Here is a 25,048-nt window from a genome sequence, read left to right on the forward strand (position 1 = left end):
GTAGTGGCCAGGAAGCTGAGGCCTATGCTCTAGAGACTGGAAGAACCAGAGGACAGCATGAGGGCCGGTCAGAGGGCCTAGGCGGCCCTTCTCAATGCCCCTTCCTCGTCTGTGCTCCCATAACACTGGCATTATCATGGAGACGAGCAGGAAGAAGGAGAGACATTTGAAGTACTGGGTGCAAATCCAAAAGAGAGAGAATTACTTATGGAGGGAGTGATAATACTGGATTGAAGTTAAATTTTAGCACCTGTACCCAGCAGTGAGGAGGCATGTGAGGAAGATCAGACTGGGGAAAGAAAGAGAAAAATAAAGCAAGAAATTTTTTAAAAAGTTACTTTTTTTTTTTTTTTTTTTTTTGCACACAGGCATAATGTAAGCCAATTTTTGGCCCTGTTAAGAAATATATTTGTCTTCTCCAGACCCTTTCTGCTAATCTTTTCTTATCTAAGGATAGGGCTGGTTGATAATAGTAGATGACTTAAGTCAGGAACTCAATCTGGTTTCTGGTCCAGCATCATCTCCCTTATTTATGTTCTCTGCCTCTCTAATCTTCACCTGAAGATATGTTTATTGATTTTTTTTAGAGAGGGAGGGAGGAGAGGAGAGAGGGAGAGAGAGATCAACAGGTTGCCTCCTGTATGTGCCCTGACTGGGGATCAAACCCCTAACCTAGCTATGTGTCTTGATTAGGGGTTGAACTTCAACATTTTGGTGAATGGGACTACACTCCAACCAACCAAGTCACCCAGCCAGGGCTTTATAGATATTTTTCATTGATTTTTTTGGCTTTTTTCTGTCTGGGGTTTTGTGTGTATTGTTGATGGGCTGCCAGGTATCTCTCTGCAGTGTGCTCGCCTGTTCAGTTTTCAGTCGCTGCAGTTCAAGGGTTTGTGTTCGTCAAGTTAAAATAATAAGAAAGTCATCACCACTGATAGGCCTTTTGAACCCTGAGAGTTTAAATAAGCCTGTGATGAAAGGGAGTTTAAATAAACACACTGATGAAGGTGTGTCCTCAATACATAGGTCTGGTCAGCTCGTGCAGAGCATGATGCCATCAGATGTTAGATCTTGAGGAAACTGTATACCGTATTCCTGTTACAAAATGGGCTTATAGCCTTCCTCATCAGCTGTGAATGCGCATCTTACCTGACTTTAAGCGGATGCAGGGTGGTTTGCTATTTATAATGCAGAAGAAATTGGGAGAACACTGCCCCTCCTTCTTTGGGAGTAGCCTGAGATTTGCATTGAAGAACTTGTAAACATCCGGCAGGTAAAACCTGAATTACTATGGACTAAATGTGAGGTTAAATTGTTGCGTTGCATTCACAGCTAGAAAATTCAAACTTCCATTCTGAAAGAGAGCTCTGGGAAAGCCAAAGGGGGATTAACTGGCCGACTTAAAATGAACAAAAAGATATTTTTTTATCCACTTTTGTGACAAGCATCTTGATGATAGGAAGTATAAGACGAGTACTGTGAGATTAATAAAATGCTGGTGACTGTAAGATATGCTGCCTTAGGGGAACGGTGCCATTGTGGGAGGCAGTGGAGTGGTTAAGTGGTTCATTTGAGGTCAAGCGCAAGGACAGTGGAGGCTGGGCGGGACTTCACTTTAGCCGCTAACTAGCTCTCTGACGTTGTGCAGTTCCTTGAGTTTTTTGTGCCTCAGTATCTTCTGGACGGTGGTGGTGGCGGCGGCGGCCGCAGCCCACCTCATGGAGGTGATGTAACAACTGAATTGCTTACTGGGATTCAGCCAGAGTAGCGTCCCTAGGTGACCTCCGTGACGCCTCCCTGAGCCCGCTGTTGCGGCTCAATTCCAGCAGCACTGGGCTTGCGACGAAGCGGAAGGGAGCGGGATGGTGCCCTCGGGGAAGAGCTCACGGGCTTTGCAGTCCCCCCTCGGGTGGCATGTCCCTGGGAGTCTGGATTAGGTGATGCCACCGTTAACACCTACCACCTGTGGCTTTTGGTTCCCTGCCTCCTTCCAGTTTTTATCGTCTCTGGGAATCCTCAGGGGACAAACACGCAGAAACTAACCAGTCCTCTACGTTCTCCAGCTTCCACTTTCCAGCCAAGATACCTCGCCTGTGGGCATTTCTGCCCAAGACCACTGTGGTCCGCATGTGGAGGGGGCCGACCCTGCGTTCGACTGTCGTCTGGGCGCGTGGGAGTCACATTGGCTGCTCCCGCGCCCCTTTTCAAGGCCTTCTTGCTGGGGCCGCCCGTCCAGCGCACGGGGCTCGGCACGCAGAGGGTCCCTTCCTGGTTCAAGGCTCTGTTGTTGCCATCTTGAAGCTCTTAATTTTAGGTTTGAACTTTTGTTTTGAAAGCAACGTTTGATGGAAAAGAGTAGCATGGCCACGCACAGAGGACATACACACGGAAAATGTCACCCCATTTGTACACGCTGTTTATGTTGCCCCACAAACAAAATCCAGGTGAACCTATGATGTGTGGAAGTTCTGTAACTCAAAGCAAAAGCGGATACAAGGTAAGTGTGTTATATCTGTGACGGAGGGTGTGACATCTCTGAGTCATGCGGCTCCTCTGAACTAGAACTTGCTTCCACACAAAAAGACACACACATGGCCAAGGAACACTGCTCTTTCTCACTAGTGTCACTTTCTTGCACTAGCCACCTACTTATGCTGATTATAATGACATAGAAGAAAAGGGTAGCACAACCCAGAACTCCTCGCTGCAACGCCCCTGTCTTAGCTCGTAAGGAAACTACAGTGTACTGTAGAAGGTACATGTGTCAGGAAGTGAATTAAAAACAGCTGAGTTAGTTTTGCGCCATGTTTCTACGGTTCTGGTTGGAATGAAATTCACGTGAACGTAGGAATTAGGAAATGCAAGTTGTGGAATGCCAGTGATTCCACCTACGAGTTAAAGATGAGGGGCAAAATTCATGTGAATACTTCGCGTTTTAATTTTTCTTTATCTAGAGCATTAAGTAGCAGATAAACTACATCATGAGATGAGAGAGACTGCAGAAAGAAGAAAGGAAGTTCATACTTTAATGTCCTTAATGACACTCTTTTCTTGCTTCTTCTGTAACTACCTTTCACTACAGAAGTTGGTAAGGCTTTGAGCTTGATTTCCTAGCCTCCCTTGCACCTTCCAGCGACCATGAGACGTAGCTGACATCTACTGGGAACCCTCGGCAAAAAACTAAAATGCCCAGTGCAAGGAGAGGACATTGAGTTGGGCCGCCTCTCCCTTTCTGCCCTCCTTGAACCCTAACATCATGTTTGGAGCTGTGCATCCATTTTGTGACAATTCGGCAATGAACACCAGAGCAGAAAGCCACAAGGCTACAAAGGTTGGAGTGAAAAGCTAGGAAAAAGTCCGTGTCCTTGAGGGCCTTGTTGAGCCCAAACCAGCAGCCATTAATCTAGAGATTTTTGAAGATTTATTTATTTTGAAGATTTATTTAATTATTTTTAGAGAAGGGGAAGGGAGGGAGAAAGAGAGGGCAAGAAACATCGAGGTGGGAGAGAAACCTTGATTGGTTGTCTCTCATACGTGCCCTGTCTGAGGATGAACCTGCAACCCAGGCACTTGTCCTGACTGGGAATCAAACCGGCAACCCTTTGCTCTGCGGGACCATGCCCAACCAACGGAGCCGCACCAGTCAGGGCTAACCTAGATTTTTAGGTGAGAAAAATACCCCATGAAGAATTTCAGCCACTGTGAGTCTTTCCTTTACTGTAGCCCATTTTTACTACTGGGTCCATGGTTTATGAACTGCTGGCCCACGCCCAGGACCTTTGATCGAGAGAAGAACTCCTCCTGCCTTTAGCTCTACCATTTCCACCATCAAGGCTCTAAACCAGTCTTTCCGTGAGAGAGGCCAGGAGGCCAATATCCCATCAACCCTTCCCTCCTCCGTCTTCCCCCCTCTGTTAGCTCCTCTGCTCCAAACAAAGGGTTCTGTGCTGATGCATCAGTGTGAGTCGGAACCAGGTGGAGGCAGCCTCAGACACACCTCAGAAACATCCATAACTGAGCTTCGGCCCAGCCAGGTCAACAGGTAACTTCTAGAATGGCAATAATTTCCCTTTCTTACAATTAAGGTAAAACAATAGTGATTGAAGTCAACCAGGTGAAAAGAGAATTGACAGAAAACTTCATGAGGAAAACTTGCCATGAAAACTTTCCACATCAGGGTTTCTCTTTTTATCCTTCATAACCACCATGTCTTTAGTCATCGTGGGTCCCCGTTTCCTTGCCACTGAGGAGCCAATACTTCCCAGAGACTGGCATCGTAGGATTTCAGCACATGGGAGAGGTTTGGTAATTAAGTGCACAATTCCAGAGCAGTAAGGGCAAGCAAGGGGCCGGGTCCCCCACTGGGGGAGCTGCCACGCGGCTGGCCCTAACCCACAGCTTTGCTGTAGTCAGGACACGTGAACAGGCCGCGGCCGGTCCACAGCCCTGCGTGTCCACATTTGACAGATCAGCTTGGAAGGTGAGTCTTAGTTATTTTTAATGGAAGGAAATTAGTTCAAACCTTTCCCAGCAGGACTTAGGTGTTTTATTATGTAGCAATCTCTTTCAACGGTAACAGCTTAAATATTTGCCAGGGACTTTCAGGGAGCTCCCACCTTTCGCTAGAGACTTTGGATTGAGCCTGTTCTGGGAATCCGGGTCAGAGTCCTCGCTCGTCGCCTTATTGCAGGGTCAGTCAACTCCTGCGTTACCTTCATGCTCTGTGCTCTCCCCTCCCTGCTTGGAGCACAGGAAAGACACAGAGCTGTGCTCTGTTTGGCTCTCTCTAGACAGCACCGTTCACACTTTGATGGAGGAGTTGAAATCCCTGACTGAAAAGATCTCCCTACCACAGTGCACGGTTTTACAATAAAATACCATGGAAACCACTCACTCAAGAGCTGGAGCAGGTCACAGCTGTGTTAAAGCACAGCTGCCCTTCATGTGCAAAGGTGAATGGCACACGGGCTCAGTGCGTTAGACACGCTGCAGAGCATCTGGATAAACCAGATAATTTGTGCAACATGTTCTTATCAACAGCCCCCCTCCATCTGTGGTTCTCTGGAAGCTGCTTTTGTGTGGAGTATATTTCTCTATGCTTTGCTCATTGTTGTCAGAAAGAGACCAAATGTTACAGGTAAGAGGAAAGGTAAGGCAGTTAATATTGAACATCCCATAACCGTAAACACCAATCAATAACTCCCCTGCCCCTGCACACACGTGCCAAGTTTGTCTTATTTCTCAAGAAGTCAAGCATAACACTAAGACTTCTTGGGATCATCTTCCTCATACATCTAGGTCTTCCTGAAAAGAATGAGAGACTTAAATTTTTATACAGGGGAGACTTAAACAGAGTGTCCTACTGCTAGGCCATAGTCGGTAGCTCAGCTGGTTAGAGCATAGTCCTAATATGCCAAAGTTGTGGGTTCGACCCCCCAGTCAGGGCACATACAAGAACCAACCAATGAATGCATAAATGAGTGGAACAATAAAAATTGATCTCTCTCTCCCCTTCTTCCACACCCTCTCTAAAATCAATCTATAAAAAATTTTTTAAAAAGTGTCCTACGCTAAAGATGTCTGATCATCATCAGCCAGTCCACCTCATACAGAAGCTCCCCTGAATGGCCGGCACCAGCCTGGGCAAGTCTGTGCTGTGTCTTGGTGAGGTCATAGGGTATAAAACGTGAGCCGAAGTTCACTACTGAATGATTTTTGTTTCTGACATCAGTTGAAGTTGTGCTACTACAGGGCTTATTCATTGGATCCCCCTTAACTCCCAGGAAGGTGGGTATGTAGTTCTGAGAGAGAATAAGGCATTGAAAGATATCACCCAAGAATTTACTCATGGTCCTATTTCATGGATTTCCACTTCCTCTTTGCCTTTGTGACCACCCACAAGGTATTATAACTAACATTCCCTTGCCTTAGATGGGTATTATTTATACCTTGACCCTCATACATCAACATAAAACAGACGTTAAATATTGGAATAAATTGATGGAAACACCTGAGATTCTGCCATTCCAGTTTATTGAAATGAGTAAATTTATAGCTTTATTTGCATACAGAAAAGTGCACAAGTAAACAAGTATGTATAAAACAACTGAGTGGCTGATCATCACTTTAAAATTTTTTTCTACTTTCAAAAATTCAACTACCTAGAAATAATGGTCTCCAGTTTAGCACATTTAGGTATTTGGACATATAAAATACTATTTCAAGTCTGCGTTTGTGAGGACTGAATAGGAAGCCAGATGGAAAAGTATGCCAAACATGACGAGCTATTTTATTACCATTAAACATAAAACCACAGGACTTTAGCTTGGACTCCCTGGGCCTAATTAACAGAGGTTCATGAAGCCACCGTCTTACTTCCATCCTGAGCCATCATCCTCTTTTCCTGCCTAAAGGATACATTGTATGTGGTCGATTAACACCCACCAGAACCTGAGCATTAGGGGTCCAGAGACAACATTAAAAACCCAACATAAACAAACAAAACTCATTTGGGCAAGAACAAACCCTTCAGAGCTGTGTTAACAATAGGGCTGGACATGAACTGGGGAGGTTTCCAAAGTTAGGAGGAGAAAAATGTTACAGACGCTTTGCAGGGTTGTTTTTCTTTTCTTTTCTTTTTTTTTTCTTTTTCTTCTTATTTATCTCTAACTATGAGATAAATAGTGGCTTCAAGAAAAGTTTCCCATTACTTGATAAAGGTCCAGGATGACCCCAAATAAGCACCTAATATGTTTGGCACAATCACATTTAACTTTGTGATGTGTTGTCTTTCATTGCCGAGTTGAGTTCAGGTTTTCCTCAACATTAACTGCTCCCCTGGGACTTTGGCTCAAGAAGATGGCCCCTAACTCCACAGAAAGGATAAAGGTTGTCCCATTTGCAATTCTAGTTACTGAGATTAGCAATTACTGAGAAGGTGGTGAGGGTTCAGGTCTGTAAATCATTAGGCTTTTTGTCCCATAAAACTCCATTTCTTGTGAAAGGGAGGTGATAGTATATGAAGCCAGGAGCAAAACCGATGGAAAAGAGTCAGGAGGAAAAGGAGGGGAGAGGCAAATAATGCTTTTCCCTCACTGGCAAGAGCTAGCAGACTGGAAGGAGGACAATCTCGCCCTTGAGGGAAAAAAATGATCTTCAGAAATAGGAGAAGCTGTATATTTTAAAACGTTCTCGGGTGTGTCAGGTTCCAACTGCCCATGGAGAAGTTGGACTTGCTTCCATTTAACTTTAAGAATTCTCTGGAAGTGATGGTCTGAAGCAAGATTTAAGAAGGTGCCTTGCTCTACTATAGCGTTTGGGTTTTATGCTCTAAAACGAACCCCCCATACCACCTTGAACAGTAAGGATTTTAAAATCTATTCAAAGCAGTCTGATATGAGAGGCTGTGGTGGCGGCATCACTCAACCAGAGGGTTCATGGTAGAATGTTCTAGAAGGTTAGGGACACACTAGGCAAGGGGTCAGATAGGGAAACTACTTCATTTACATTTAAGCTAGAGAGTTTAGGTTCTTAATTTATTTAAAGCCATAGATTCAGTTTAGCTTTAACCTAAACAAAAAGTGAGAGGCATTTTACACGTGGAAGAGGCAGCAAGAAATAAGGCAACGAATAATATATCAAAGCTGGAACAAGGGCAGAGGTCAGGACTTGTCTGGCTATCCGTTTTGTCTGGCCATCTTTTTGTTCCTCTGGATAGTCAGCAAGCCTACTTCCTAGAGAAGTATAAGGAACAAAAACAAGCAAACAAAAAACCTGTGGTTAGAATTTTTGGATTGAATATCAATATATTAAACATCACATCATTACTTAAAATGTCAGTAATAGTATCTCCTCAGGCTGATGCAAGGGGATTAAATAAGATAATAAGTGTAGAATCTGTAATGCAGTGATAAACACAAGTGATCAATAATGTTAGCTATTTTCTCCCATGATAGTCCCCCTCCCGATCTGTAAGTTTAGGAGGGTGGCCAAGCTTATCCATCCTTCAGGACCTGAGAACTCTGGTCCATTCAGTTTAGTGCAACCACTCCTAGCGTTGTTCGTCCTTTTCTTTTCGTTCGAGGCCTCGCCTGGAGAGGTGGGTGAGCGCGGGGCTCCGCTAGGACTTCCAGCACCTCAGTAGACAGGGTGCGGCAGAAGCAAGGCCTGCTTCAGTGTGGTTGGTAGGGTAATAATAAGGGTGTAATAATTCATCGTTTTAATGGGAACATTTCACTTAAAATGTCACATGGTGTGTTTGAGTGTGATATTGCTGTGTTACAGAATTACATGCTTATGGTTTTTTAATAAAAAACTTTTGCAATAAAAAAAGGGGCGTTCTTTGTGCCAGACCCTGCATTACGCTGCCTCATCAGCCTTTGAAATCACCTGGGCGCTGGTTAAAAATCAATCTTTTCTCTTCAGCACCAGATGGGGATATTTTAGGGCTGGGGTGGGGTCCTGGAATTTGCCTTTTCAGTGATCTCACCCAGTTCTCTGAAACAGATTTTATGAAAGCTCACTTGAAGAAACACTGTAACTGTAGAAACGGATAGAAGGGGAATGATCCAAATTGCACATTAACTCAGTCTTATGACTGTCAGATTGAAGACACGTAGCCATTTAAAACAGTTAAATTCTAGATGGGTTAAGACATGGTTTAGAAGGGGCACGACTGAAGAAGTGGGTTTAGGTTCTCTTCATTCTTTGTATGGATCTCCCTGACCAGCTATGCTCCACCTCCTCCAAAATGCAGATAAGCCTCCTTTCCTCCACTAACTTCAGGCTTTTAACTTCACCCCAGTTGCTTTCAATCACTGTGGAGAAAGAAAGGGTCATCCTGAGCCCTCCCAGGGTCTCAGTCTAAGATGGCCACATCAACACCTTGCTTAGATGAAATCCGTTAGCAAGAAGAATCAACCGCAAACGCACGTGCGCTTGACACTGCTTGTGAAGCAGCTGTCACCACTTTTGGATTTACTGTCATCGGACTACTTCAGGCTGACACTGGAGGCCCTCACAAAGAAACGAGTACGGATTTGGGCGCAGAAGTGGGGTGACCATCACCTATTTAGCTGACCTGTTTGGTGGCTTCAGAAGGTCCACAGATTTTGAACCTTCTATGGGAACCAAATAATTACCAGGGTGCTTTGCAGTCACTTAAATAGGAAGGTGAAAAACAAAACAAAACAAAAAACTAGAAAGCTGTGATATGTTATGTTGTGTTTTACTTCCTGTATGGACTGAAAAGAACTGAAATATCAAAAACACAGGATATGATAGAAATCCATAAGCCTATGGGCATATTACTATTTTTGATAAGAATTCTATTCTTAAATGCCCTGCCTAGTCATTATAAAAGTAGCTAAGTAGTTTGTATTTTGAATACTAAATTCAAAGTATTTAGAAGTAATAGATAGATTTCCAAGTCTATTACTTCCAAATGACAGAGATTTAACCTCTTCCCAATTCTAAAATTAAAATCTCACCCTCACCCCCGTGCCGCCCTACTTACAGAAGTTAGGCAAACGGACTTCCGAAGGGGTCCCTATACACATCAGGAGACGCAGGCTGAGGAGGGGCCATCTATGGGGAAACAACCACCCAGTCAACAGGTATACTTACAGTAATAAGAAAAATAAAAAACCTATACTTAAGACTTCTCTACTTTCTTTAAAAGTCACTTATGTAACAGAAGGTTCTACAATGATTTGTGTTTGCCAGCTTGTAACTGGTGATATATATTTATTATTTACAACAAAATCAAGGTTTGAGTAAATTTTGTTTGGCTCCCCAGAATGGGAAGTATTACTTTCATGAGCTATAGGATCATGGGTGGGAAATCAGGAACTTAAATTTTTGAAAGATTTTTTTTTTCTAAGATAGTATTTCAGTTTGATTTTCTCCCAGAGTGCTTTCATGAGCCAGGCCCAGTGGGATGCAAAGAGCTTTTTCTACATGAATATTCGTTTCTCACGTTCAGAATAGTAATCCCTGCAAAAAAGAATCTTTCCCCAGTCTGAGCGGGTGTTTACACTGTGCTGGTTCTCTGTGATAAATCTTCTTCAGACATCCTTTCCCATCAGACAGTTATTATACCTACGAGCGAGGTTCACTGAGGTGGCAGTGGCTTTATGTGGCATAGCTGTTGGAACAACAGCTTGTGGCAGTTGATACTTACAGAGGCTTGTGAGGAACTGAAAGAATTTTTAGAGAAGGGGTTCTCGGATGCATTGTCAGAAGATTTGGTAGCTGGCAGGGCACCTTGCCTGGGCGCTGGCTTTGGTGGTTCTGGAAGGTGAAAAACCCAAGTGGTCAATAGACAAGCTTTCCCTGAATACAGGCCGAAGTCCCCAGTCTTGTTACCTTTCCAAGTTAAGTTCCACGCTTTTGAAATTTTTATCAGTGGAACTAAAATGACCACCAAATGCACACTAGGACTCCTAATGATCACAGGAAAACTCCTCCCTTCTCAGAAGAGAACGTCATGTGTAACTGTTTAATTGACGTGGGAGAGGTTCAGAATTCCCTCACTGAAGCCCGCGGGGTGTGGCTGAGGCTTCACCACGCAGCTCTCCGGGTGCCCTGACCCATTGAATTTCAATAGCTCAGGGCAGCCCTTCTAGGATTTGTCACAAGAGGGCAGCATTGGGCCAGACCTGAGAGCTAAGGTAAATAGTTGGCTTCTTAAGGTAAATGGTTAGGTTGAAGCAAGGGTAAGGCTACGGGTGGGTGGGAGAGAGTTCTCCTGAGGGACTCTGTGGGCCCGGGTGACAGTGGAAATAGCAGTTGGTATAGTGGACAGAGAAGTGGGCAGCTTACCATTGATCTTTTTCAGCAGCTGATTAGCCTCAAAGTCGTCGTGGTCTGCGTTCTCCTGAGGAATGCCCACTTTGCTGGTGAAGTAACTGGAGAAGGCACTTGAAGTCCCAGAGGGGGCAGGGTCTCCCTTCCTCGCGGGCACAACAGGAGGCTGCCGCAGCTGTAAGTCCTTAAACATTTCTTTCACTTCCTTGACTTCTTTATCCCCGAGTGGGTCCAAGGCAACGAAGGCATCGGTGGAGATGTCCCTTGGAGGGCCAGTTCGGGGAGGTGGTTGAGGAGGAGTGACCAGGAGAGAGGAGAGCATAGGGGACTGGGCAGACACAGCGGGAGCTGGAAAAATATTGCTCTGGAAAGGATTCCCCAAAGGGCTTGCCGATGACCACGTATTGGGTGACACAGATGCTGACGGGCCCCACACAACAGGGGCTGGAGGAGATGCTGAGGCTGCAAAGGACGAAGGCTGGTTCCAACCTGCAACAGCCGGGCTGGTGGTAAAAACCATTGGCGGACCGAATCCCGACGGCTGGCCACCCACCATGGCTCCTGGGACCACTGAAGTGGACTGATTGAACACTAAAGAGGCTGGGCTCCAGGGTCCTGCCTGAGGGGGTGTCATTTGTACACCGCCTGAAGGAAGCGAGAGAAAAGACTGATCAGGAGACAACCTTGAAGAGGATGTTGCGTTTCAGAAAACACAACTCCGGGAAGCATTTATAAAGCATCTACGTGGCAAACACCTTCATTCAGCCTTGAGGCTGCCGGGGAAACGCATCTCTGAAAAATGAAATCACCTGAAGACTAAGTGCTAATGCAGTCTTGCTAGCATTCAAATGCAGAGTGCATTTGGAAGCCCCTTCTTTTCCTACCTTAAGGACCTAGTCATGAAAAAAATGAGCCTTTTATTATACATGCACTGATGCGTTTTACGCAGCTAGAACAGAGCCTGTCCATTCGGGCCACTTATTTGTTGCGTGAATACCCCTACATACACAAACCATGAGGATTATGAAGTGATTAATTAGGATACTCCACGAGGTATCTGAGTCACTGACTCCGTCTTCTCGCTTGGCGGGCGGCTCCTGTCTGGTCTTATGGAAACCAGCTTGCACGCATGTGCCTTAGGCCTCAACAGGCCTGCATCCCTTTCAGAGCTGCCCTGCTTTCCAAGGCTGCCAAGGTTGATGCAGTTCTATAAAAGGATGATCACACGGGGTTAGTGCCAAGGTAGCACAAACCCGGAGGAAAGGCTGGGTATTCTGGGAGAGCTGCTTCAAATACAAGCGCTCCCGGCATGCGTCACTCACTAAACTTTGTCAGAAGTTAGACCAGAGCAAAGAGGGGGGGAGGGAGGGAGAAAAGACACCGAAAAGCAGAAAAACCTCCTGAGGTCACTAACAGCCTGTGTCCAGGGATCTTGGAGAGGGAAGGGCTCCGTGTCCCTACTCCAGGCCACGTCAATTAGGCATTGCTGAAACCACCAAAATCCAAGGCCCTCCCATGTTCGCTCCCCCCTCTTTTTGGAGACTCTCATTTCCTACATCTTGTTCAAAGCCGTGGGGCGTTTTCTCTCCTGCCTCTTCCCAAGTGTATCAATGACCGAGTTGCGCGGTCACCACTAAAAAACTTGCATTCGGCCTCGGACTTATGCACCAGCGATGCTCTGCTCTCAGAACCTACTTGCTCTGAGCTCTGGAGCAGAGCGTTCTCTCATCATGAAAGTTTTCTAACCGAACTGAGGCCCTGGAACTTGAGTGAGGAATGTTTTTGTTTCCAGAGTGAGAAATGTTTTGAAAATGGTGTTCAGGGGCTGAGAGCAGGATGCTGTATCTTGAAGTTCCCTAGAATTGGAGATTGGTGTTGATTCAAGTCTATATCAACACGAATACTAGCCATCTGGCCATGAACACATACGGTGTGCTCATGGAGAGCGGTGGGTTTCAGAAAAGGTCCTCTTACTAAATGAACATGCTTATTTTTGAGGTGAGGGAACTGGGTATGAAAATATTAATTACTAATCTTGGGAAAGTCACAGTTTGTGACAGTAGAAACTAAAACTCAAGCATACTGGCTCCGAACCCAGCAACCTATCCTCCTGTTTTAACTCTTTGGAATCAAGGGGCAGGGCTATTTGTTTTTATAGAATGTTAATTCAAATATTTATTTTAAAGATACAGTATAAGACAGTGTTCACTCTAAAGCATATACATACTCCTTTTATAACTAATCAAAGGGAAATTTCTCTTAGATTGCATAACATATGCTTCTAAAAGTGAGTTGATTTTGAACAAAATTATTTCTAGCACTTTAAAACAAATTCATTTAAATTTTATTAACCAAACCCAGAGTCACTCACTAATAATTTACACCAATTGGATGTGTGAATTGGGTAGAATGTTATCATCTTCTGTGTTGAATGGCTTGCCTTCCCTTAGGAAAATGTGTGGCCTTAATCATAGATGGTATTATTGGGAGTGGTGGTAAAAGAGAAAGATGTTAAATAATCCAGGAAATAAAGGCTTCCCATATATACTTATGCCAGCCTTCATTCCCATCTACCAGATTCCATGTGTTGTGTTTCCAAGATATGGAAGGCCCCTGGAAAAAGTCGAGGCAGGGAGTTTAAAAAAAAAAAAAAATGTTAATTTTATTAACTTGTGATATTAGATAAAAACACAGGGTAGCTAGTCAAAGTTGAAGGCTCAGCTTTCTACAACCCTCTCTCCCCACCTTCTCCCCCCCCCCCGTTCTCCAGAGGACAGAGTCCCCCAGCTGGGTTCCACTGAAGCCAGACCTGCAGCCTTCCAGGGCTTGGCTGAGGGTCCCTGTGAGTGGACAGGGCTATACTGTAGCACTCAGCTTGAGCCCCATGTCTAAACTTAGAAGAATCATCAGTATTCTGCAGTTGTATACCCCGAGGCCTCCACAGGGGCACCTTGCCAAAAAGCTTCACTTCGTCTGAATAAATTAACAGTTATAGGGTCCAGCTGTATTTCCAGGCTGACTTGTTAAGTATTGGCTGTAAAAAAATGATATTAGGCTACAAAGTGCTGTGATGTGATCTGGTCACTGTCTGTGAGCTCCCGACCCTTCTGCAAGGGAAAGCATCAACCCGCTCCACTCGGAGGTGTAGGGCAAAGAGCAGGGCAGAAAGCGGGTGCCTCCAGGAGACATAAAGAGCTCAGGGGGAGTTTCTTGATTGTAAAAATGCAAGCAGTGCCTTGGGAGACATTGGCTTCTCACCCCCGCATGGGTTTCAGCTATCAGGCGGTTGGGTAACAACAGTCCTTTCGCTACAACATACCCCAGATATGATTAAACGGATGTAATAGGACAGGACCACAATGTGTTCCTTTGTAGGAAAACAGCAGAGAAAGCAACAAAAGAGAGTCCTGCTGACTGACTCTGCAGGAGGCAGAGAAAGATCCCTGATCAAATTTTACAGAAGGAGGGAGAGAGCCCTTTCTCCACTCCCTCCCAAGACAAAGTCTACTTGGAGCTCACAGTGGAGCCAAGGAGGAGATACACAAAGAGATTCCCCAGCAGGAGGGCAAGGGCTATTGTCAAGGTTTCTGGAGCCTGTACCACGGGGACCGGAAAGGACTGGCGGCTGTGGGTGAAGAGCAGCCGGGCCAGCCAGCACCCAGGTGGCCTCCCCAGTGTCTGCCACAGAGTGGCTCCGTGGCTCGCGTGAGCTAAGGATGCATGGGTGAGTGACAGCATCAGCACATCCTAGCGCTCTGATAAAACCCCACCTCTTCTCTTATCTCGGTGTCCTTTCCCACTTCAGGGTTCTAGTTTTCATCTTAGCCTACTAAGACATGCAGCTGCTAAAAATTGGCAAGGAGCTGCTAAAAATTACATATGCAAAGACTGATAGGATATATGCTTGTCCTATACTCACCATATGCCCAGGGACAGAGCTGGGCTCAGAACCTAGGACTTTCACTCTGTGACTTACACTTGTTTCAGACTTCAATCATATCCTTCTTGGGGTACAAGACACCTTCCAATGAATATCAGTGTAATAGGAGATAGGGCTTTGATCTGGTAATGGCAATTTACATGAAAGACATGCCTGTTGTCACTTTTCCAATAGACACGACAGTAAGACTCTGTCATCTCAGCCCCATTTCTCCCATGAAGCTGGTCTGAGCTTCAGAATTCCTTATAATTGTCTTCAGTAAGCCATTATTAGTTCAAATAAGTACAGTACTGAGAATGGATTTCTTCTCACACTCCAACTCAAGGAGACAGATTTCATTTACAAGTCAAGGGTACCAAATGTGGGTGGGGTTGTAGAGAAGGAAAAGTAGGAGAAGTGTTCCCTAGGAAGCTCACATTTTCTGTTCCTGAAACCTGCGTGGGTGTGCAGTGTCTTTGTCTTCTGCCCTGTCGTCCTAGGAGAGGGGGTAGCAGAGCCAAACCAGAATCGCTCTCGGGCACTTACCTAGACCTGCCAGGGGTCCCACGGGGGCAGAAGCATTGGTTTTGAAGAGATCCAGGGGGCTGGCCTGCGGGGTTGCAGGCTGTCCTGTGGGTGACGTCTGGCCCGGAGCTTCCGACTCGGGAGGGGCAAAGATGTCTGACGTCAACAAGTCATTGGCTGGAGACTGACAGAGCAGAGAGGGGCAGAGGGGTCACTCAGGAGCAGAGAAATGCGGCCTTATTCCTTCTCCTACTCTGTCCTTCAAACTGGGGAACCACACAAAGAAGAACTACTTCCTGTTACTGATAGACTACTACAAAAACCCAACCCAGCCAACAAACAAAAAAGTCAAGGATCCCTGTAGTAGGCAGAATATTGGGTTTTGGACTCTCAAAGTGAAAACTGATTTACTTGTTTTACACATTTGTATCTGTCTGGTTTCCTTATCTGTTAAAAGCTTGAAGCTGGGTAAGAAGGGACAACTATAAATAAGTAGCTCAAATATTTTCAATCATTCTAGTGGATTTGAATCCATAAAATTGATGCTGCAGTCTCATGGTTAGGCCAGCCTACATATTCCAATGAGATTTAAAACAACATACAGAAACAGCCTTTTAAGTCACTTTTGAATGGAACGGTAACAGCAAGTGCACATTTCTTTTAAGACAATGGATTAGTCAGTCAACTTTTAACACAGGAGACAAACTCAAGAATTTAACAGCACCACCTTGGACATCAGTGCAACATGGCGGGTGTGTGCGGGGCATGGGTTAGTGTGGGGAAGGTATGAAGGGAATCACAAGGACCCTTGCCCTCCGCTCCCAGAATGTGACCATCAAACTTACCAGAGGTACAGAAGCATAGCAGCATTAAAAATGAAAAAACTTGTGTTTAGTTAATAATAAGAGACAAGACATGCGAACGGAAAGCAGGGTGTGACAAACTGCTGAGTGAGAAGCTTTCAAAGGGTGGCAATCAGAGGAAGGGCTTCCTGGAGGACGAGGAGCCTCACCCCACCTTCTATTTTACAGCTACACGGGAAACTACGAATACGACAGCAGCAGGGAGGACAGCTCGCATCATACCACCCTTTGATACCGAACATGCAATCTGCCAATGGACATGCGGAGAAGATAATTCACCTTAGCAGTCCTTCTGCCTCTTCCTGGTTTGGTACTTTGTGGAGGTGGGATAATGGCTATGGAATCATGTGCTGAGGACTGGACAGAGCTTTCCAAGTCCTGCTTGACGCCATTTGGTACGGGCAGTCCTTTGGGAGGGCTTCCCACAAAAGGGTTCAGGGAGGATTTGACATGGAAGCCGTTCTGTTCTCTTTCAGATACCCCGTTCTGAGTTCTCACTGCTGGCTGTGTCTGCGGACTTGAGAGGGGCCACGGGTCTGCCTGAGCTTCCTGTTTGCCAGTCCGGTTAGAGATTTGGTCAAACTGCTGACCAAAGTAATCAACATCCCCATTCAGAGGCCCATTACTCAGGGGAGTAGACAAGCCACTCAAATCCTCTGTCTTCTGATCTGGAGATTTGAGAGAATCAAACGAAGAGGGTGGCGATTGGTCTTGCTGTGCAAAAGGATCATCGCGGAAAGGATCGGGATTAGGGGTGGGGAAGAAATTGAGATTGGCAGAAAAGGCATTTTCGGGCAAGAAAGGTGCCTGAGGCTTTGGTCGAGGAAGAGAGGAGGAGGTGATGCCGTTTGTTAAGAATGAATTTTCTCTTAAAGAATTCTGATTGGTGTTGATTTCAGAGTTTAGATCCACTAACAGGATATCTTTGCTTTCCTATCACATTTGGAAAGAAAAGAGAAAAAAGGAAGTGTTAGTCCATTTTTGTGACTTCAAATGAGAAAGCTACATAAAATGACCAGGAGTATCCAAATTCCCGTTAGATTTTTTTGGTCTTGGCTAATTGGTTGACCGTGACCTCTCCCTATTGCCTCTGTGAGTGCGTTTACTAGGTGGATAGGCCCTCCCCGCCCCTGCCCCACATCCTTTTATTTATGTCTCAACTTCATTGGCCCCCTTATTAGATGAAATTCTACTGTTGTTTGCTTTATGCATGTCACCACTCAGCCTTACAGGTTGGCTGAGTCCACGATCATCCTTGTTTCAGTCCATGTCTTTGCATGTCTTACAGGGAATTGACTGTGAGTCACTCCAAGTGATTATCTAAGTCTACAAAGCTTGAAAGGAAGACAAGACCTCAGAAGCTCAGCCCACTTCCTACCTGATGCACGGTCCCTTCTGTTGTACCCCCGTCACATAACCTCACTTCCCTAAATGAGCAAATCTATTGGCTAATGCATCCATATTTTACAATTCTGCTGTAATAAAGTTTAAGGTCCAATATATCTCCCTACAACTGGTTTTTCCTTTTGGGGGTGGGATTTCCTTTTGCGGGGGTCCCATAACCTTACCTCCCTAAATGAGCAAATTTATTGGCTAATGCACCCGTATTTTACAGTTCTGCTGTAATAAAGTTTAAGTTCTAATATATTTCCCTATAACTGGTTTTTCCTTTTGGGGGGGTGGGATTTTCCTCTCATATCACAGACTGTCAAGTATGCCTTTTTAAATATTTAAGGATCTTTTCAAAAGTGCTAGCCAAGTTAGATCTCTCTTCCTCATCATCCTTGTGTCTCCTCTGGATACACCCTTTTGTCTAAGTCTTTTTAAGAAAGTGATACTCAAAATAGTGATCTAATCTAACATAACATCACATTGACCTCTCACATTTGTATATATTTTAATAATATAGCTTAGATTTGCCTGTGTTGTAACAGTAATTTCATCTATTTAGTGGATAGATTCAACTAATCTTTAATTTGTATATAATCTAATTTTTAATTTATGAATAAAGTAGAGATATTGGTTTGAGTTAATTTGAAAGGCATACCAAGTACACACCTCTACAAGTTCTATTCTTTATCATTTTCTGCTATGATAATTACTTGGATTCTCAGTTGTTAGATAAGACATCCTTCTCAGCATAAAAGCAGCAAATTTGGTCAATCTGACATGTTTTTTATTACTAATTAGGATTCACGCTGGGACAGAGCTGTCATGCCAATGGACCTTCCTCCTGACCGACTTTTATCCACTAAATACTTAACTCTGCTAGCCATAGAAAAATGTAAACAATAAAAAACACCTATAAAATGGAAGTTGGAGTCCTAGCATCGCCTTGAACAGATAACTAAATATTTTGATCTTTGATACAAAAGCAACCTTAAGGGAATATAAAATTCTCAGAAGTAAAAAGGAGGCTTGAATAGGCCTCTTTAGTTTTAAAGAGAAAAGAACACATTTTTAGAAAATTTAGACCCTAAATCAGACCTAATTGGTACTCTGTGTTTTGGCTTCCTTTACTGTTAGGTATAAAACGCAATTTTTAAAAACCAGCTTTTCTTTTTACAACCACAATAATTTGTCAGAAGAAAGAGCTTGTCATTAAAAATTATTATTTTTTTAATCAAAGAAATAGATTGGAAGACCTCTTAATGTAGGGATCTTTAACAATCAAAAGGTAGGGAAAAGCATATTACAAAAGCTTGTGATTTCAATATTTATTGATTTATTATGAACCACCTCTGGTTAGAGCTGTTGGGTATTCACAGCTGGTAGAGTTCTCCTTTTCAAACACTTCAGAAGAAGTTCTTAGGACACCAAACAGGAGCCACAATGTTAGACTTCTGAATAGTCACCCTATAAGTAAAATGTATAAGGCTCTCCTCAGGGCAGGGTTGCTGTGAATTTGAGATTAAGAGTCCAGTTCACAGACTACAACTGAAAAATGCAAGCCGCCTCATGCACCCCCCTCCCCCCAGGCCAGCGCTTCATGAATTCTTTGTTGGACGTCAACACTGCATCCACTCGGCCACCGTTGGAGGGCTAAGTCAAGCCCTGGTGGTGGGAAAGGAAAATACAGACCCTGCTCTTACGGAGCCCCCATCAGAGGGGCAGCAGATAACCCAAGAGGTTTCTGTACAGAGACAAGGCTTTCAAGGAGGAGTTCCATAGCCTAGCTCCTCTCCAGGTAGACGTCTCACCTGATCATTCCAACCTGCCGAGTCCTAGATTTCCCTACCCAAAGCTTTTGGGGGCCTCCTGCTGCTCCCTATATTAAAACAAGCTTCATGAGCTAGACTTTCAAAATGACCCACAAGGGGACTTAATTTCTTTCACCCTAACTACTCTCAAGTCCAGGGGTGCCCGCCCACGGCCCGCATGCAGCCCACGATGGCTATGAATGCAGCCCAACACAAAATCATGAATTTACTTAAAACCTTTTTTTTTTTTTTTTTTTTTTTGCTCATCGGTTTTCATTAGTGTTTGTGTACTGAATGTGTGGCCCAAGAAAACTCTTCTTCCAGTGTGGCCCAGAGACGCCAAAGGTTGGACACCCCTGATTATAGCATCTTATATAACACTGTGTCCTGGTCCTACCCCGGAACCAGATTTAACCTCCCCGATGGAGGACATTCTTACATTCTTCTTAGAATACCTGTGTTTTTGAATGGTCAAATTTTTCAAGTTAGAACATGTCTTCCCCCCTTGCCCCCCGCTTCTCCTGTTTTTTAATTTTTTGAGACTAGTATGGATGAATATTGTCCAAGTGGCTTTCCAATGAAAATTACAATCTAAGGAATATTACTTAGTTTGCAAAATGAGTTTTATTTGAAATGCACAAAACTATTCTGTATAAATGCTGGGGGAGGGGAGGGTCATGACTAGTAAAGTCTGGGTAATTCAGATTTCTTCCTCTTTTCATATCTCCCAGGTCAACTATTGTAAGATTTGAATATTTTTAAACATGCTGGTTTTATCAGGTAGAGATAAATCTAGAACAGACCAGCAAAGTCTGACCAGCACATACTTATCACTGTTAGGATGCTCTTACTTATCAGATGCCATCTACTTTGATGATATTCATTCCTTTAATTTATTGTTAGTGCAACTAAAATTTGAATTTTATTTTTATAAACCAAAAATCCTTAGAATGCATGAAGCCTAACATCAATGAGACACCGGATGACTCATGTTGCTTTTCATTTCCTTTTTCAGAACCTTCTAGAAGGCTACAGCAGCAGATGAAGCAGCCAGTGCTTCCTTGCCTATCCCCCTGGAACTCTACTTCATAGCCTGAGTGCTTTGATCTCTTTCAATAAACTCATTTGAAGGTCAGTTATACTTAGAACATGCGTCATTCAGACGTGAATTTACTTTGGGAAGGGGGCTAGTAGTGAATGAAGGGCGAAGTTGCCTAGGAATCAGGACTTCAGCGCTTGCAGGGACCTTTCAGGGCTTCTGCGCCAGGGTTTCAAAAAAGTTTATACTTCGAATGGCAACAAACATTGTGAAGAATGAAAGGTTCCATCGACAAGGGAGTTAGGACTGACTGCTTACGGGAACCCTGCACATTGAACAGGCTCCTCTGTTGCAGGGTCTCTAGGACCTCTGTAATGCTGTCACACAGTGTGACCCTCACAGGGTTGAGGGCTGAGAAGAGACACCGGCCCCTTCTCCTCTCCTGGGCTCAGGCATTTGATGTGAATGTCCATAGGCCCGGCGTTCTCTGCAATACCCTGGGGCCAGTGAGACTTACTTGGCCCTCCATCTGCTATGGCTTTAGTTCCAATGACATTGTGGGTCACATAGGCTTGCTTGCTAATTCCCTGATATGAGAGACTCCTAGACAGACAATGACGCCCATTTTGTCTAGTTATTGCCTTCTCATCGTTTATGTGCAAGTCCAGAAACTCACTCATCGTTTATGTGCAAGTCCAGAAACTCACTTAGAGCTATTAGCTGACCCTCTAAAACTAGATAAATACCCTATAATTAACCCTCACTAATAAGCTTTGTAATTGGTTTTAATGTTGGTCTCCCTGCTAGATAGTACACTTCATGATGTCATTGACATTGTACATCTCACTGCCATGCCTGGCAGCTACCAGGGACTCAAGAAACTGTTACATAAATGATAGAAATTGTAAAAAGCCATTCAAAATTACATGGCTAATTTCATGTGAGGCCTGTTTTGAAAGGTCTGAGACTTGGTTTTTAGTGTTGAATTTGAACCTCTTTCTTGGGTAATTGGGTAATTTTTCTGAATCATAATTTCCTTAACTATAAAGGAAAATATTATTTTATGCTCACAGAGTTCTTATGAATCAATCAACATTAAGATTTGATACATTATAATATCCTGTAAAAAAATGAGAAACTTTTAAAACACAACTGAGCTTCACATTTGTTTCAAGTCTTACTTCACACCACACTTATGCTAAATCGCAAGAGAAAGAATAGAAAATAAATGGAGAGGCCAGGAGGCTTTACAATTAATCATTTAACAAACATACTTCCTTCAAGTAGGCTTATGCCAAGAATTATTATTTAGCCCCTCCTTCTGATCCTAAGTAATACCAAGAAGGACTACATTGCCTGACCTGTTGCTCAGATTTAACGAAGCAATATTAATATATCTGAATTAGTGTTGATAGGCTCCCATGGTGACTTAAGATGCAAATTTGCCCTAGTAGTCATTTACATTTTATGCAAAAACAAAAACAAAAACAAAAATCAGCCGTCACCTTCCAAGTTTCAATGAGATGCTCAAGATTTCTGGTTAAATGCCAATTTGAGTCATAGATGTCATTTCCATTACATTGCAAATTTAAAAACAGACACTTACTGTTGGACTATTTAGGTCAGGAGGTGTAGACATGTCCCCAAACAAATCCATCTGGTCAACAGCCTTAAAAAAGTATTTTGGATTAGATTCAGATGTGTCTACTCGAAAAGATTACTTTGTATATTGTCGTAATTGTTTCCTAAACTAAGCTAAAGTTTAGGAAACTAGATGTCACAATTGGATTTTCATTTAACTTATACAGACTTGATATTAGGCTATTTAGGTCAGGAAGTGTAGACAGATACCCAAACAAATCCATCTGGTCCAAACTCTTTAAAAATAATTTGGATTAGATTCAGATCTGTTTACTAAAAAGATTACTTTGTATATTGATATCAATGTTATGCTAATGTTCAGGGAAATAGTCATTGCAATTGGGTTTTCATACAGAGTTTGTATTTGCAACATCTACAGGAAGTAAAACCCACGTTCAAGTAAGTAAGAATCATAAAAAGCCACATACATACCAATTTCAGTTTGTTAGCTTGGTCATCATGAGTCATTAGGGCCTCGTTTCCATTCTGAAAAGACGGCAAATAGTTATGGGTTTAGTCAGTGAGTTTTAATTTCCTATTGCACTGGCTTGCTAAGCCGTTATAATTTTGGCACTGATCATTCAAGTACGTCTCCCATGACCCGAGGGTCGCGAACAGAGTGATAAGCCAGAAAGGAAGCATGCTGGGCAGGCAGCAAACAAAGGCTTCTACACATCACACACGCACGATTCACAAGAAGAGGAGGTGCAGTTTTACCTCGACTGCATTTTTGGCTTCTTCCATCTGAAAAAAAGGACACAAATTCAGTGATCTTAGTAATTACAGTTAAAGGGAGTTAAGTCAAAGAACAAACAGACCTGTGGGCATAAACAAGAGACTCTTGCATGTTAACTCTGCCCTACATTCCCCTGCCCTTTTCATATTAATACTGAAAGAGTTACTGGACTTAAACATGGTAGTCTTGCATAGTCTTTAGAATCAATGTGAAGCTTGTAGGGAAAAACGACAGGTGCTAGGGACTGGAAATCAGAGGTGCCTAAAGATAAGACCCACCCATTACTCTATTGGGAATAACAGACAATACATTTCTCTACTTTCTACAGTTTGGAGAGCCACATAGAAACCAGCTCTCCAGACAGGCTATATGGTTATATAATGTTCAAATATGGTCTTGAATACCGACTTAAGTTTAATAGAGACTGTATTGGGTAGTACTTGCCTTTTTCTTTTCTTCTTCCTTTTTCTTTACATTATAGATAACTTGAAAAAGGTCTTTGAGATCAATGACCAGTGGCTCAGCCTGAAGCAAGAGGAAGCATATTTATCAATATTTTAATCATCAGTTCTGATTAGTACTGTTTTCTCCCTTTCTCTTACAGTTCCTTGCTACCTTCCCCTGTTTCAAGGGATTGCATCCCCCCACGACCCCCACCCCCAGACACAGGACCCACAGTAGGGTTAATAAGTACTTATACAAAATGAGAAACGCCATGATGATCTTCCAAGTTCCTTTGGCATTTCTAGGAAAAATTCACTGTTATTCTAAAATCAGCATCGACCTCATTGGAAAAGCCATTCTCATAATCCATATGCCATATAGTCCATGGGAATCAACAACATTTAAAAAAGATTCTTTAGACCAATAAAGATAGTAATCCTTTGAGCCACTGTTTATCTTCTTATCTCCAGTTGTTTCTAGCAAGCTCTCTAGTTTAGTCACAGATACTCTTAAGCTCCACTGAGGACAAGTCCACCTCCAGGTATACCTCAAAGCTTAGTGCTTACCTGTTGCCCTGTTTTTATGGCAAAAAACTGATGCTGGCCTTCTGCTCCACACACATAACCAAATGCCCGGTTGTCTGTCACATCACGGGCAATGAAAGAAATCTTATTTACTGGGTGTTCGTGTTCTATCACCTGCAAAAGGAACCAGAAAAAATGATTTTCTGGGAAAGCTAGAATCTATTTGTACTAGCACCACTAAGCATCAGATCAATGAAAAAGCTAAAACATTACAAGAAAAAAAATTTTACCTCTGGTTGAAGACTAGAGGTTATATTTATCTTGTTTAGGAAAGGTTCCAAAAGGAACAAAGAGTAGCAAACAAAAGGGGGGAGAATGCCCCTTCTTGAAATAATTATACTTGCACCTCTCTCCCCCAGAGATGTGATGCCACATAGCAAGGAAGGACTGAGGACTCGAAGACCAAGAATTTCTAAAGTGAAGATGCGACATACAACCTTTTCCAACTAAGCATACTCTCCCAGCTCAAGACAAACTCAAGTGAATGGTACAACTAAGCTAGAGAATTGTTCACATGGTTCCTTTGACAATGGCTCAGAGTAGCCAGAGAACAATTACCAAAGTATTATTAGAACAATTATCCCAAGTATATTCTGGAAGTTGCCAAATGCTATCCTCAAGTATTTCTTAACCTCACTTAGATATCCAGGGACTACATGTGAAGGGGTTAGTAGTCCCCTCCCCTCCAGTCCCCTCCCCCTTTCTTTTGGTCCCTCCAAGCACATAGCAGGGCTCAACTCTTCAGGAATATTTGTAGGTAGTCAGAATGTGTCTTCACTTTTGTTTCCTGACTCCTAAGGCCACGAAAACGTTTATCCTGGGTATCTTAGAAGGGTTAGGAGTGAGAGAATGCTTGTGAGGGGAATATGTGTCCATTCTCTGATGGGCTTGGGAAGATAAGACCTGGGAGATGAGGCAGAATGGTCATCGCAGTGCAGGAGGACCAGCAGGCGAGTGAGCACATACCAGGGTCCCAGTGTCATAAGCTTGGCCAATGGATTTTGCATATTAGATAAAGAATATCTCTAGGAAGGGATGGATAGCAACGGGAAGTCTTCCCCCAGTACCTTGATACAACAGAGTATTTGACAGCAATGAAAATGAGTTACAAACATTTCAAGTAGACGAATCTTGAATAGAGGAAAAACAGATGTCCCAGAAGACTTAAAATATGATAGCTTTTTGATAAGATTCAAAAACAAGCAAACAAGAATATTCATACATGATGGAAGAACAGCAGCAACAACAAAAAATGATCAAAGTTACATCTGCAGGGTGAGGAGGGAAGAAA

General features: G+C 43.5%; 1 protein-coding gene across 3 annotated transcripts in view; it reads right to left on the minus strand.

Annotated features, from left to right (window-relative positions):
- Positions 1 to 6,016: 6,016 nt before the first annotated feature.
- The window catches only part of DAB2 (DAB adaptor protein 2), a 47,659-nt gene continuing 28,627 nt past the window's right edge, over positions 6,017 to 25,048 (minus strand). For 2 of the 3 annotated variants that reach the window (XM_054583963.1, XM_054583964.1), the window contains exons 5-15: positions 23,740 to 23,871; positions 23,174 to 23,254; positions 22,711 to 22,737; positions 22,426 to 22,479; positions 21,959 to 22,021; positions 16,393 to 17,046; positions 15,272 to 15,434; positions 10,822 to 11,451; positions 10,181 to 10,290; positions 9,515 to 9,585; positions 6,017 to 7,733 (exon numbers count right to left, since the gene is read on the minus strand). In XM_054583963.1, the coding sequence (XP_054439938.1) occupies positions 9,520 to 9,585; positions 10,181 to 10,290; positions 10,822 to 11,451; positions 15,272 to 15,434; positions 16,393 to 17,046; positions 21,959 to 22,021; positions 22,426 to 22,479; positions 22,711 to 22,737; positions 23,174 to 23,254; positions 23,740 to 23,871 (1,980 nt within the window). In that variant the 3' untranslated portion in view covers positions 6,017 to 7,733; positions 9,515 to 9,519. The remainder of the gene's footprint in view (positions 7,734 to 9,514; positions 9,586 to 10,180; positions 10,291 to 10,821; positions 11,452 to 15,271; positions 15,435 to 16,392; positions 17,047 to 21,958; positions 22,022 to 22,425; positions 22,480 to 22,710; positions 22,738 to 23,173; positions 23,255 to 23,739; positions 23,872 to 25,048) is intronic. The other variant, XM_054583965.1, reaches the window with a different exon arrangement.

Source organism: Pteronotus mesoamericanus, unplaced genomic scaffold, assembly GCF_021234165.1.
Source record: "Pteronotus mesoamericanus isolate MK-2021 breed Mesoamerican mustached bat unplaced genomic scaffold, CSHL_Meso_final contig_75, whole genome shotgun sequence".
NCBI lineage: Eukaryota > Metazoa > Chordata > Mammalia > Chiroptera > Mormoopidae > Pteronotus > Pteronotus mesoamericanus.